We start from the raw sequence: 14491 nt of genomic DNA, 5'->3' as shown, positions 1-14491 counted from the left end.
TTTGCCAAAATCAGATGATTGTAGATGCATGGGTTTTTTTTATGTCTTCTGTTGTATTCTGTTGGTCTTCATGTCTATTTTAGAGCCAGTACTGTGCTGTTTTTGTTATTGTAGCCTCCAGCTTTGCTTTTTTGTGCTCAGAATTGCTTTGGCTGTTTGGCGTCTTTTGTGATTCCATGTGGATTTTTTCCTAGTTCTGTAAAGAATGTTGTTGGTATTTTATAGGGATTGCATTAAATCTATAGATCACTTTTGGTTATATGGAAATTTTATCAATGTTAATTCTGCTGATCGAAGAGATGCCTCCCCCTGTTCCCTTTTTTCAGGACTGCAGGTTAAACTCAGGGAGTGCATGCCTTCTGAGCTACCTCCCAAGCTTCATTTTGTTTTAATTTTGTGAAATAAAATCTCACTAAATCACTAAGTTGCCTAGGTGGGACTCAAGTTTATGATCTTCCTGCTGTGACCTCTCTTGATGCCAGGTGTGCACCACTGCACCTGGCTCTTTTCATTCTCTCCCACTATTTCTTCAGAATACTGTAATGCTCATTATAGAGCCTTTCACTTCCTTAGTTTGGTCAATTCTTTGGTATTTAATTTGTAAGCTATTGTGGAATTGTTTTCCTGATTACTTTCTTGCTAGGTTCATAATTGGTGTACAAATTATGGTACAAATTGGTGTACAAATTTCTTGCTGGGCTCATAATTGGTGATCTGGGTATGGTGGTACATGCTGGTAATACCAGCAGTCAGGAGACTGACGGAGAAGGATTGCCATTAGTTGGAGGCCAGCCAGGGCTACACAGTGAGTTCAAGGCCAGCCTGAACTACATAGTGAGATCCTGTCTCAAAAAAAAAAAAGAAAAGAAAAAGAAAGAAAGAAAGAAATGCTACTGATTTTTGTGGGTTGATTTTATATCTTGCTTTTCATTATGTTCTGTGTCTAGTAACAATTTTCATTTTAGTAGGTGTTCCATCACTACTAGAATAAATCTGACAAACTAACTAAAACTAGGAAGGCACTAATATATTTACTCAGCAATCACAGAGTTAATATAAATTGAAGTCTTCAGCCTTACAGTGTTTGCTTTTATATTACCTTGAGTCAGGAAATTACTGGAACTAAGATTTTGAAAACAAATGTAATCCTTTTGTATGAAATGTACATCATGTGGTAGCTAGGAAAAAATACATTACATAAATCCTCATCCCTGGGGAAATGCAATTCAAATGTGATCAGAGCTATAAATAATACAGCCTTGATTATAAATTCATGCTGAACCAATAAATAGGAATCTATAGCATAGATTCAGTGATGCTGAGTAAGCTCTGGATAAAAGTTTTCTGGCAAAGAGTTCTGTCACACAAGGTGTTACTTGCCAGTTTTTAGGGCAGTGTGGCATATGGTAGAAACCCAAGTACTTGCTGATTGACTGAAGGCAGTGAGAAAGGCAGAAGACCTACAATACCAGTGTTACCTGTATTAAATACTGCTGGTAGCCCTGCCTCAATCTTACTCTCTAGCTATGTACCCATTATATGAGAGAGACTTGAATCCTCATCTCTACTCTACATTACATATCTGACCCTTAGCAAGAAATTCAACTGTCCTGGGATTGATTTATCACCTGTAAAATGAAAGCCCTAAGGTAGGTTTGAATTGCTCAGATTGGTTCCAAAGAGTAGTCAAATTTGAGGACCCTGACCATTAACAGTAGTCATATCTAGTGGAGTCAAAGATAATAAAATACACTGAGTCTGTCGACAAGAACAGAAAAGTGAAACCCAAAACCAATAGAAGTTTTATGGGTCATTTATTTTGCAGGTACAACTCTCAACTCTTTCCTTCATAACCTACCACTGCTGAGATTGTTTCTATATCATGCACTTCTCTGCATTCCACAGTTCTTATTTGACCAGAGAGCTGGTTTTCTTTTCTTGCGTGAATAATCTGAAGCATTGGGATTAGAAGTGGAAGGAAATATTATGTGAAATTATAATTACATCCTTGATATTCATATTTAGGTTTAATTTGTTTTTTCCCTCACGTTTAAGATTTAGCATGGATTGTATTTCCAGTAGTTCCCATCTAATTTTGTCTCATTTGCAGGATGGATTGTAAGGCTGTTTCTTTACAGTCTTCCTGCCACAACGTGTAGGACACTGGAGCCAAGCTGGTGCCATCAGGGCCTAGTAGGTATAGGAGGCCGTGAAGAGTGACTGGGTGGAAGCAGCACTGGACGAGCCAGTGTGAACATACTTTCCTTTGGCTGCCTCAGAATTAGCCTAAAAACAAGCAAGAGACAGGACAATGAGTTAGAGGGAATTCTGCTCCAGCTGTGATACTTTACTGCTGATTAGAATTTTTTCCCCTTACAGTGATGCTCCTGAATATTGCTGTGTGTGCCATTTCCTGGCTTTCATAATATATTATCTTCCTTTGTATCTCAGTTTTTCTGATAATTCTTTGGCAAGCTTGGTGTTTGTGTCCATTAATGGTGAAATCTCTAATTGGTGTCAACCTTATTGTGCAACAGTACTAGAAACTAAATTTGAGAAGCTTCTCAGTACTATATTACACTGTAACCAAAAAAGTGTTCAAATTTTTTCCATATTCTACCTGGATTTTTCTAAGGAAACATGTGATTTTCCTGTAGTTGTTATCACAGTTTCACTTGATTCCCTCTGTACAACTTAAACAAATATGAAACACTTGTAATAATAGCTGAAACCACTCAGTAGAACCACTTCTTCTAGTCACTGTTGCTGTTGTCTATTCACACAACTCTCCAAGATGTCCATGGCTTACATCAGTGATTCTCAAGGAATTCTCTTTCATGGACCATCAGCATCATTTAGGAACTTGTTAGAAATGGATACTCTCTGACCTTACCCATGAGTTAAAATTTCAATATGTGGGGCTCAGCAACACACAATTTAGCACCCCTCCATGCATATTCAAGCTTGAGAACTACTGTCCTTGGTAATGAACTCAACCCCCTTCTGTGAAGATCACCCTTCCGACCTGCGCTTTCACAATCCCTCATCCTGTGAGCTTCACCTTCCCATCCCGTCAACCACACACACCAGCAGATCATTTTCCTGTCTTCCATCGTCAAGGTAAAGCACTACTTTTAAAATATTGCACTTCTCTTGAGCTCCAGCTCAGCTTCCTTGGGCCTTCCTTTCCTTTAGGGCTTCATCACCAAACATTTGACTAACTTGATTCCTTGCCCAGCCTTCTATACCATGGTTGGCAAGCTAAATGACACCATCACTAAAATTTTGCCCCCTTCCTTCTTCCTATGAAACATTTATTCATTTGCCCTGATATTTTCTTATTAGGTTTATGAAACTCTCCCTGAATGCATTAGAGGGCTATTATGAAAATTCAAGAACAAAGTTAGTGTATCACAAATTGGATTTCATTCCAGCTTCACCTTTTTTGGTGCTTGGTTATATCCAGTGATGTCTGGTCAGTTTCCAGATGATTCAGTAGTTATTCTAACCTTCCCTGTTGTCATGATCAAATCTCCATTTCTTTATTATTCTCAGCAGTTCTAATCAGTGCTGATAATGGTGTAATCAGTACAATTTTCACTTCTACTAAATGGATTCCAAACCCATCTTCTTTCTTCTTTTCTGTCTCTTCCATCCTTTTTGTCTCTAAGACCAACAATGCCACTTATACTCATTATAGTCTTATGTAATTTTATGTCCTCTAAGTCCTTCCTCAGTTAGCCCCACTCCTTGATCTTTATTCTCTTCTCAGGCTCGTTTTGTGTTACATCTAAACACCAACCCCTCCCCTACAGGACTACATGCCAAGCTCCTTCAGAGCAGAGACTATGTTTGATTCTTTTGCCCAAGCCCTTGGCTCACAGAAAATATTTAAAAAGTAATAATTATAATTGACTAAAAGATTTTTCTTGGTCCTCATTTCTCTGGATAATTTTCTGGGTCTTTTTGTATAAACTACTTAAATGGGCACCTCTCTTCTTCTTTCTCTATTGAAATTGTTCTGCTGAGGTCACTGATATGCTCCTAAATGCCAGTCTCAGTGACATTTTTCAAGCTTTTAAAGAAAATCTTTCTGGAGCATGGTATTATTGATTCTGAAATTCTTTTCCACATATTCTCAAGTCCTTCATTCATCCTCTTATATAATTGCTGATTTTATGGTGGTTTCTCTTGTTCATTTTCCCAAAATGAAAGGCATTCCAAAGTCAGCCCTCACTCCTTTTATCTTCCCACAAAAGTGCTTCTGTTGAAACTGTCCTGCAACCTCCTGCCATCAGTTCTACTTCCAGTGTGAATAATTCAAAACTCTTTCTGGCTCTGGTCTTCAAAACCCAGTAGACATTATCTATAGAAAACTTTCTTGGCATCGAGAAAATAATAATTCTCCATGCAAGAACATCAAGCCCCAAAGATCAACCTGATCAAGTAAATAAAGGGTAGAGGTCTCTTACCACAGCCCTTTTCATGAAAGCCTCCTGTGTTGCCTTCTTGTTTGCAGCCTTGCCAGCCCACGCAGCCAATGCGCTGGCCTGCAAGGCCCGCCCATACGAGAAACTTAGTTTCCAAGGTTTTGGTAGAGGGCAAAGGTTGATTGCATTGAGGTTGAGAGTAGCATCCTCTTCACTCATGCCACCAGACAAAAAGCAGATGCCTAGAAGGAGAGAAATAATTCCACTGTATTGATCCCAGCTGCTGTTCCCTGGTTTAGGAGGCAAGCAGAAAGCCTAAAAGAAATATAACGTCTCAATCAGTCTTTTCTCTACTTGATTTACATGGGATTGGGCCAGTAAAATCAATTCACATTTGCTAAGATTGGTTGACTTAAGGAGAAAAGGGCTTTACTACATGTCAAGTAAATAAATGGATGTGCACCTATAGACAGATTCTTGGTATTTAGCATCACATAGTGGGAAAGGAAGTGCTGGCTGATATAGCAGAAGTCTGTTTCCATGATAGAAGCAAGCTGCACAATAAGCGGGAATGCTACGACATTCTTCCAATGGATGAAGACTAAGACCTTGAGTTACAAAATAAACAAAGCCTTACCAGGAACAGCTGCGGGAACAGTACGATGAAGAGCTGTGACAGTAGCCATAGCCACTTGCTCTGGTGTATACTTCTTGGTGCAGGCATGTCCTGCAGTCACCATGTTGGGTTTTAGCAGGGTGCCCTCTAGGTAAACATGATGGTCATTCAGGGCCTTGTAGACAGCAGCCAGAACCTGAAGGACAAAAGGAACCAAAGAGCTGAAATCCAGAATCAGTCTCAGAAATACTGACCTTGACACTTCTATACTACAAGGACACAAGATGAAGCAATTCCCATATGTTCTTAGCCAAAGTTTCTAAATCCACCTCCACGCCCCATCTGGGCAATGTGTGCAAACTATAGCCACTGAGGACAACCAAGCTGGACTATCACAACTCCAACTGTAATGCTCATCTACATGACCTGTTGGCATGGCTCTGATCCTAGAGACCCTTCCCATTATGCCTCCCATTATGCTTTTGGTCAGCATCATCCACTAGTGAGACTGTCTTGATTTAGCTAGTTGGGGACACCTAACCTGGCCTCCACTCTTCATCCCCATCCAGAGAAGCTGAATAGTCATTGAGAACACACATTTTAGAGACATAACCACTTTCAAATCTCATTTAAGCCTACATAATTTTGCAAGTAATAAAATTAAGGCCACATAATATTATGTTTTTCATACAGTGTATAAGGAAGACAGCCTTATTCCAGAACTACTGTGACTAACTAGAAAATCAAACATGAACAGTATACTTTTTAATTGCATTTTCTGATGTGAGCCTCAGATTGTATTTTAAAATTTCTTGTGCACATATAATGGAACTGTGGTCCAAAAGAGACAAAAGGACTTGCCCAAGGTCCCACAAGTGGGAAAGTGGATTCTGCAACCCAAGCCTTAGAACTGGAAACCCTGGTCCTCTTCCGTAAGAAGAAAGTATCACACAGTAACAACTGAAGAGTTGATTAGCAACTCCTTACTGTTTCCATGGTATATACTGATTCTGAACTAAAGGTTCTTTCAAAGATACAGCTCTTATATATTGTGGAACAGTTATCAGGGCTGAGGATTACCTCAGTGGTAGCTAGATGCTTACCTAGCAGGCACAATCTTCAGCACTGGGAAAAAGTAACAATTACTTAAAACACAGGATTTTAAAACTGGAATTAGGACCTTTATAGTTAAGACCTACCTTCTCAGTAACATACTGGCAGTGTTCCAGGTCATGGTCTCCATCAGGAATCACCTCTGGTTCCACAATAGGTACCAGCCCATTCTAAAAAAAAAAAAGAATGGAGGCAAGAGTGGGACAAAAGTGAAGCTGAGATCACTATGAATATTTCCTTAGGAGCAAATTCAACAGATGCAATTGATAAAAAAGAAGCCCTTATGAAGAAATGCTACATAAGTGAGTTAAATTGGTAAAAAAAAATTGATGGAGCATCTAGTGAACTTAAGGAAAAGTGAACTTAAAGAAAAAATTTTCAGTAATAGAGAAAAAAATTAAAATGATCCCTTAATTTTACATCATGTTATAGAGATTATTCTAGCTACCTCAGAAACTAGCTGCCATCCTATTAGAGCAATCAAGTTTAAATCACTGAGAAAGATACTTCTAGTTAAGAAATTCAAGCAGAGTTTACAATTCTAATTGGGAATGTCCAGGTGCCCACAACTTTGGTAACCCCAACTTAGTACCCACAGGTGTAAATCAAACTTAACTTTGATCTAGAGATACTTCAGCATAAGCTGGTTAAAAAACTCCACATCAAGTCATGAACCTCCAAGAAATTATTTTGCTTAGGACTAGGGATGTGAGAGAAATCTCTAGTTATTTAGCCCCAGGAGAAGGCAGAGCACCTGTTGACAAATACTGGCATAGCGAGCCAGGGCATTGGCGTTTTCCTGGATAGCAAGGCTGGAGGGACACTGATCGGCAATCCTCAGCACAGCACGCCACTTTCCAAAGTCACACCCATCTTTCTTGTACTGAGCACAGCGCTGGGAGAGGCCATCAAGCCCTGCAAGTCACAGAAAAGAAAGAGGCTTCTTTAAACCCTTATAGGTCCTCTGGTAAAGTAAAAGACATCTTCCCTGGCTTAGCTCTGTCCACAGAGCTTTAGGACTGACCACACCCAAGCAAACAGGCATGCATCCCAATGCTGGGCCAAAAGATCTAGACTTAATAAATATGTTTTGATGTACATACTGGATACTCCATATGTAGAATAAAGGACACACTAATAGTTAATAATAAACTCAGTTTACAAAATTTGAAAGCAAGGCTCCACGTGGTTAAGAGATTTTTTTCATAAAATTTGAACAGCTAAAGAGTGATAGAGCTGGAATTTAATTTCTGCTTAGCTAACCTAGTGCTATAATTAATAATTGTCTTCTTGGATAATACCTTGCAAAATTATCTGTGTAGCATGTGATAGAACAAGGGTTCAAATCCAGGTCTGTCTGGATCCAGACTGGGGCCTTTCCTCTATATTACTGGTGTGTTTTTCCTTTAAAATAATAATTTCAGGTACAGAGTATCTTCTCTGTGCAAGGTGTGGTGGTAAGCATTACATTGTCTAATATTATCCCCACAACTCTCTGGCCAACTCTTGTTGTCATCATTTGAAGGTACAAGAATTGAAGCTCCAAACATTTAAATGAACACCCTGAGACTGCACTATTATTAAATGGAGGAACTGGGATTGAAAACTGAGGAATGAATGGCTCTAGAACTAGAGTAATAGGCATATTTTGTTTTCCCTGCTTCTTTCTTTACCCACATTGTTTGTAGCCTTTATGGTGGCGACTCATATCAGTTGACAATATCCTTACCTTGAATGGTGGTTTCTTTGTTTGTTCCGGCAAGGGGCGCACTTCCTTGGTCTAACTGTGGATATAAACAATTAATCAGTAATTAGCAGGTGTCAGACGTCAGTAGAACACACGCAGAGCACTTGATGCTCCTCTGCTCTTTCATAAACGAAGAACTGAATTAAGAAGGTGTACCACCACAGCACAAAGGAAGTTACCTAGAAGGAACAGTGTGACAGGGTCAACCCTAACATTTATTGAGCACCTGCACCTGCCAGGCTGTGTTCATATGGGAGGTAAAAAGAGAATAAGGATGCAGATTTTACTCTCAAAACAGACAGTACTAAGGCCACAACCCCAAGATTTAGATACTGAATATAGCAAATTAGCTACCCTACAAAGTGCAGTTTTCTTACCCATCTCTAAAATAAGGACAGTTACTAGTCTCTTCCAAGAGGTGGTACAGAAGATTAAAGGAATGCTAGGAATTATAATCACTCAACGAGTGCTAGTTTCCATGCAGTATTGGAAGACTTAGTTAGAAAGTAGAACAATAAGGACTTTAATAAAAATAACTGCCATTAACTGATGATTTATGGGCTAGAAAATATTTTAAAAACTCATTTCATCCTTATAATAACTTTAAGAGATTGCTGCTAATACTTGCTCTTTAAGAAATGGACAAATAGACGTGAAGAGAGACTAAATACCTTGTAGAAAACATGGTTGAAAGATGAGAGTGCTGGAAGAAAAGTCTAGGAGAGGATCTGGTTCTCCATGGGAAGAGGATGGAAAAGAGAGAAATGAGATGATGACCATGCTGAGTACTGGCCCTCCCTGGCAGTGGGCCTGTGGGGAGGCAGGGATGAAGTACGAACAGAAGTATTCACCTTGATGCCCACCACAATCCCCTTCTCCTTGAGGATGTTTCTGAACAGATTTCCCTGGCTGTCCTTCTGGTAGAGAGTCTCATGGAAAAGGATCACTCCCCCAATGCTCTTGTTGACGGAACTGTCCACAGTGAAAAGGATTTCGCGGAATTGCCGGCGGTTCTCTTCAGTATTTTCTACCTTGATCCTCTGCAGGCGATTTCCCATGGTGCCTAAACAGGGTGGCCCACAAGCAATGTAAGGAGCAAGCCAGGACTTTCCTATAGCTCTTCTCTGCCCTCAGTCTTGAAAAGTAAGACCATTTCTTGAAAATCAGATCTTTAACAGTCCTGCTTAGTCTTTGTCTCCTGGGGGAAGATTTTGGCTGCTGTCAGACTGCTGGCTGTGAGGTATAAGGAGTTCCAGGTGAATGTGGAAAAGCCCTTGGCCTCTTGAGACCTCTACTGATCTAGGCAATGTGTATGTGTAGTGGAAGGAGGAAGAGGACAGGCTGTCAACTTAAGCTCTTATGTTACAGGGTAGGCTGGGCAAGCCAGCCAAAGTTCTCCCTGTGTTGCAATGGAGTTCCCTCAGTCACAAACTCTGCCCTAGTTCAGATGCAGATTCTTTTCTGCCTTTCCTGACTGAGCTGACTTTATACTGACTTCGTTAGAAGCAAATAACCATGTATCTGGCCTCATTAGTCACTGGGTTCCTAGCCTTGCTATGGGCTGAATTAAAACAGCCCTTGGCAAAGAGCCTTCTTAGGAAGCTAGAGCCTCTTCTCTTGGTTTTTTGGAATCTGCCTATAGGATTACAGAACTCAAAATTTGGCAGTAGAGATGCAGAGAGACTACCGCGCTCAGAGTCTTCTGCTCTCACTCGTGTATGTAAATGTTTACTCTGAGAAGGAGGACGATTATCTGGTTGCTTTTCCTAAGTGAATGACACGACTGTTTCTCCCACTTACCTACAGACTCATCTGCAGCCAGGATGCCCTTTCCATTGGCAACAATGCGCTGGGCAATTTCCGAGAGCTCCTTCTTCTGTTCTGGGGTGAGGGCTGGAAATCGATGAGCCATGGTGACAGGTCTGGGAAAAGGTGCAGGAGAGCCATGTGTAAAGATGAGGTTGGCTTAGATAGATTCATGATTAAGATAACAAGGTGGACAGATGAGCTATAGAGGCCCCTGTCATACTTCTGGCCCATTTCAGCAACTAGATAAACAAATAGTGTCTTGTTTTTTTTCTCCATCTAAGTAGTTGCAATTACTTATAATGGGTAAAGGCGAGATGCCAAATGTTTATGGTGACTCTAAAGAGAATGATTCCCAGGAGATCTTAGATGTCACTGATCCTGAAGCTGAACCAGATAATTAGTGACCCACTAGAAATTTTAGTAATGTACTAGTTCTCTGTTGTGTGGATTCCTGGCCCCGTGTGATATTCTGGATGCCTTGAGATCAGAACTGTGAAGTTTATAGCCTCTGGATTATCTCATACTTTGTTCTGTTAACCTGTAGTCCCAGCAGATTATTCTTTAAGCAATAAATTGGAGAGGGGGATCCATACTTGCTCTTAAGGTTTACCTCACTTTGGTTTGGGGCCAAAGGGGATGGGGTACAAGCCTTATTTTTCTTATAATCAACTATCTGGGACCATGGAGAGCAGATCAGGATTTTTCCTAAGTGCCTCTGAACTGAAGGTTCTCCTGGCCTCTGAGGATGATGGAGTCACATGGCAATTTCTGCTGCAGTAATTCTCAGCTTCACTGCTTTAGTGAGGAGAGACTAGCCCTACCCAAGCATCCTCCTCAGAAATGGTCCTCCTACGGGGAGCATTGTTCCTGTTTGGTTGGTAAATGTTGGTCTCTGAATATTTTTGCATAGGTTGAGCTATCAAAGGAAAAGTAGCCTGGCAAGCGCAAGGTCGTGAGTTCGGTTCCCGGTACCGGAGAAAAACCAAAGGAAAAAAAAAAAAAAAAAGACAAAGGAAAAGTAGTAGTGAAGATGATTTTGAGTAGTTTCTCACTGAATCCTGTGGTGTGTACTTTTCACTAAGCTCCTCTTCTTCTAGTATTTTCAGGATAGGAGGGAGGCCCTATGTATGCATACTTAGGTTAGTATGAATTAAATGGTGATTATATTGGTTGTTCATGGCCAAGTGAGTCAAATACAACCTGTGAGCACCTTGTGGGCACAGAATATCCTATGCCTTCCATACTTTCTAGAAGCACAGGGACGCCTCAGGTCTCATTTGATCCTCTCAGCAATGAGGTGATCATAACAAGTACTATCTTCATTCATTATCTTCATAAAGAGGTTCTTGCTTCAACCCTAAAGAATGGAACCATAATTCTGTCCTTGGGACACTGGGAAAAGCTAGTGGGTAACAAGTCCTACAGAAGCTGATCTTCCAAAGCTCTATCACATTGCAGCCACAGACAGATGGGGTTGGACTGTTTATACATAGCCACTTATCTTATAATCAGGAATTTTAATCTTTGGACTTTGACTTCAAATCACCATGCTGACAAATGCCAATCTGTGGATGGTGACCTTCAGGCAAAGATGCAAATTTTTCCTCTCAGCTTTGGTATTTGCACAAAGGAGTTGACAATTAGCAAAAATAAAGATTTTTTTCTTGATGAAATAAAGTAAAAATAGCCCAATAATAAAAAGGTATCATTTATTGCCAAGCATTCTAATTGCTGCATATACAACGTGCAATTTATTCCTCACAATAATCTCAGAAATCAGTTGAACTCTTTAGCCCTTTCTCTTAATAGATTAGGAAAGACTATAAAATAGTTTAAATTATTTGTCCAAGGACAAATACCTATAAGGCTCAATGTTGAAAGACAGGGTTACACTCCCTTTTATTCAAAAGAAAGAGTGAGCTTGGTAAAAGAAATTGGCCTTGAGATTATTCATAAAGTCCTTGATGGCAAATCCAGAGTAGCTTAAACTGCAAATGTCTTATTACACCACAGACATTACCAATTCAAAGTATCTGACATATTCTGATAGAGATATCCTGCTGGGAGATTAGGCAGACCTCGGCCTAAGAACCATTTCTGCCTCTCCCAGTTGGAAATTTGTGCCAGCCATGTAACTTCTCTGCATCTTAGTTTACTATGAATTAAATGGTGATGATTTCTGCTGTGGTTGTCTTATTGCCAAGTGACTCAAGGGCAACCTGTGAGCGTCCTGTTCACTGTAGTTCCTCAAAATATATTTGTTGAACTGCATGATAAACATAAAGGTGCTTTATAAAACATTATGAAATATGAGTTATTAATATTTCTGTTTTGACATTTTTTAAAAGTCATCTAAAGGATTTCCATTTTTCTATTTACTCCAAAGCTATTTTCTTCATTCTAGGTATGCTGACTCAAGCAGAATAACAGAGAAAAGTCAAGTTAAAATCGTACTGTTTACAGGGTAAACTCATATGGAGGGATTAAAGGTCTGTAGCCATATCAGCACAAATGTTGCCCCTCTGTTAATCATAAAGCAGGGTCACTGGCCAATGTTCACCACAGCGAGGCCAGCCTGGCATGAATAATGATAGACAATGATTTCTTTGTAACCTAAACCTCTGATCACTGAGATCTCAAACCAACTTTTTTAAAAAATTGGGGTGAAAAGTTTTTACATTATTAGTATTATATCACAATATAAATTACAATAAGAAGTGAAAAATATGTTTCAGAACACAGTGCAGTGTATACCATCACCTTAATTTTTAATTTAAAGAAAGTATGCCAACAAACCTATGAGGAATGAGATAGGGTGGGGAGACCCTCATATTTCACTCTATACATTCTTTACAATGCTTAATTTCTTAATAAGCAGATATATATATGTATATGTACTATATATATCAAGAAATACATGTGCAAATCTTGTGAAAGGCTTGTGAATATTAACATATATGAGTAGATGGTAACTACAGGAAAATAGAGCTCAGAGATATTTGTATCAATTCTGCCACCAAGGCTGAGGCCTAGGAAGACCATGTCTGACCCCCCTTCCAAGTTGCAGTGTCCTGGTCCTACTTCCTCGTGACTTAGAATCTTATTGCTAGTTCTTCTTTAGTCAAATGGCTCATGGAACGCTGCAGTGTGGTTCATTCTGCCTTGCTTAAAGAGGTGCTGGGAAAAGATAATCATTTGTAAAATACAGATCTTTAATTCTCAGAGAAATACTAGGAAGCAGAGCCCATTTGCTTCTTCACATATAAGGCAGGCTGATTTTCAAGAAAATAAGTGTGGAAGGTGTGATTCACTGAACGTCTAGAATTGCCAAGTACTGTATACATCACCCTCAAGTACAGATGGATGCAGATGTTCATAGCTTTGCTCCCCACCACAGTGCAAAGAAGCAAGTACAGTGAGAAGATCTAGGGCAGCCTGAGGGTAACCTGATTCCTGATGTCTTCTAATGTGGAACAGCCTAAGTTCTTTACCTGAGGATGGCTTTTTCCTCTAAACTGGCACCTAAAGCCAAAAGAACTCTTAGGTGTTAGAAACTACATCCTCTTCCCCTGCCCTCGTACCTCTGACTGTGACCTTGTCCTATTCCCCAGGAGTGCCTTGCCTAAAGTGGCAGTGAGTATCATAGAAGCCAGAGTTAAGCCCCTGCTGCATTCAAACTGGCTAATGGAGCACAAGGTACTATTTAAAGAAAAGTTTATGACAAACGCAACATATTCTCATAACATGACTTGTTTTCAGGTAATAGAGCAAAAGTACCAAAATAAATCAGCAGCTTTTGATTTTTAATATCTAAAGCTGTAGGATCTTCACAGGGTGCCTGTGAAGTAGGAAATGTCAAAAGCTTCCAGCAAGTGGAGGGTTTGAAAATTCATAATCACATGACAACCTTAACCTGTGAAGTTTCCAATCCTGTCCCATTTCCTTGTTTGACCAGTGGGTGAAGGAAGGCAAAGGGTAAAATACTTGAAGTACTTATTTCTATGACAAAGAAACTTCAGTGCTAATGCCAGTAGGTGTGGGAAGAGAATGCAGACAGTGACATAAGGCAATGTGTAAGTAAATCATTGCAACAAGTACTTGTTTTGAAAAGTGAAAGTAGAAATGGTCAGAAATCTCAAAAACTGCTGAGAATCTAGTAAAGAAGATGTGGTCAAGCTGTTTTTCCTAGATCAAAGACTTAAAAGTAACACTGGTAACTAGCAATCCACCTGGAGCATTTATTCTGCCACCTTCATGAAAGCTATGAATGAATATTTATGCTTAGAGAGAGAGAGAGAAAAAAAACATATCAGTAGACCCATCGTGCTTTCAGCCATTCCCATGTTTTTCTTGAAAACAAAGGCAAATAAACCTTCTGTTCTACAGATTTAGTACAACCATTCACCCCTTACTCACTGTACACTCCAACTATTTGAAAGAAATTCTTTACTTACCTTCGAGAGAAGAGTCCTCTTAGACTTTGAAACTTTGAGAGAGGCAGCAGCTGCCCAACAGGACGGATCTTTGGGAACACAGAGTTTTATAGATGTCGTGTTAAAGTTTTTTTTCTTTTTTTTTACCCTCCCCTTCCTTCTTGGCAGGGTAGGCAAGTATTTATTCAGCACCTCTGATTGGCTCTTACACACCCAGTTCTTATAATCATGTTCACACACTCCTTGTACTTATGTAATGTAAAGCGACAAAGGTCTTTAGATTATGTAGTTCCTCATTCAGACTTTGAAGGTGAGGAACCTGGGGCACAGTGGATTGTAAGTC

The 14491-nt window shown here is 39.8% G+C and overlaps 1 protein-coding gene across 1 annotated transcript; it reads right to left on the bottom strand.

Moving 5' to 3' along the window:
• Nucleotides 1-1797: 1797 nt before the first annotated feature.
• On the bottom strand, nt 1798-14280 carry Aldob (aldolase B, fructose-bisphosphate). Its single transcript, XM_005382799.1, has 9 exons — nt 14170-14280; nt 9707-9828; nt 8758-8969; nt 7889-7943; nt 6914-7074; nt 6246-6329; nt 5068-5242; nt 4473-4672; nt 1798-2286 (listed from the first exon to the last, which is right to left on the bottom strand). Exons 2-9 carry the CDS (start codon nt 9816-9818, stop codon nt 2191-2193), a joined length of 1095 nt encoding a protein of 364 aa, XP_005382856.1. The 5' UTR covers nt 9819-9828; nt 14170-14280; the 3' UTR covers nt 1798-2190.
• Between the last annotated feature and the right edge of the window lie 211 nt (nt 14281-14491).

Source organism: Chinchilla lanigera, unplaced genomic scaffold (genome assembly GCF_000276665.1).
Source record: "Chinchilla lanigera isolate Chin_1 unplaced genomic scaffold, ChiLan1.0 scaffold00018, whole genome shotgun sequence".
Taxonomy (NCBI): Eukaryota; Metazoa; Chordata; class Mammalia; order Rodentia; family Chinchillidae; genus Chinchilla; species Chinchilla lanigera.
This window is presented reverse-complemented; position numbering and strand designations above follow the sequence as displayed.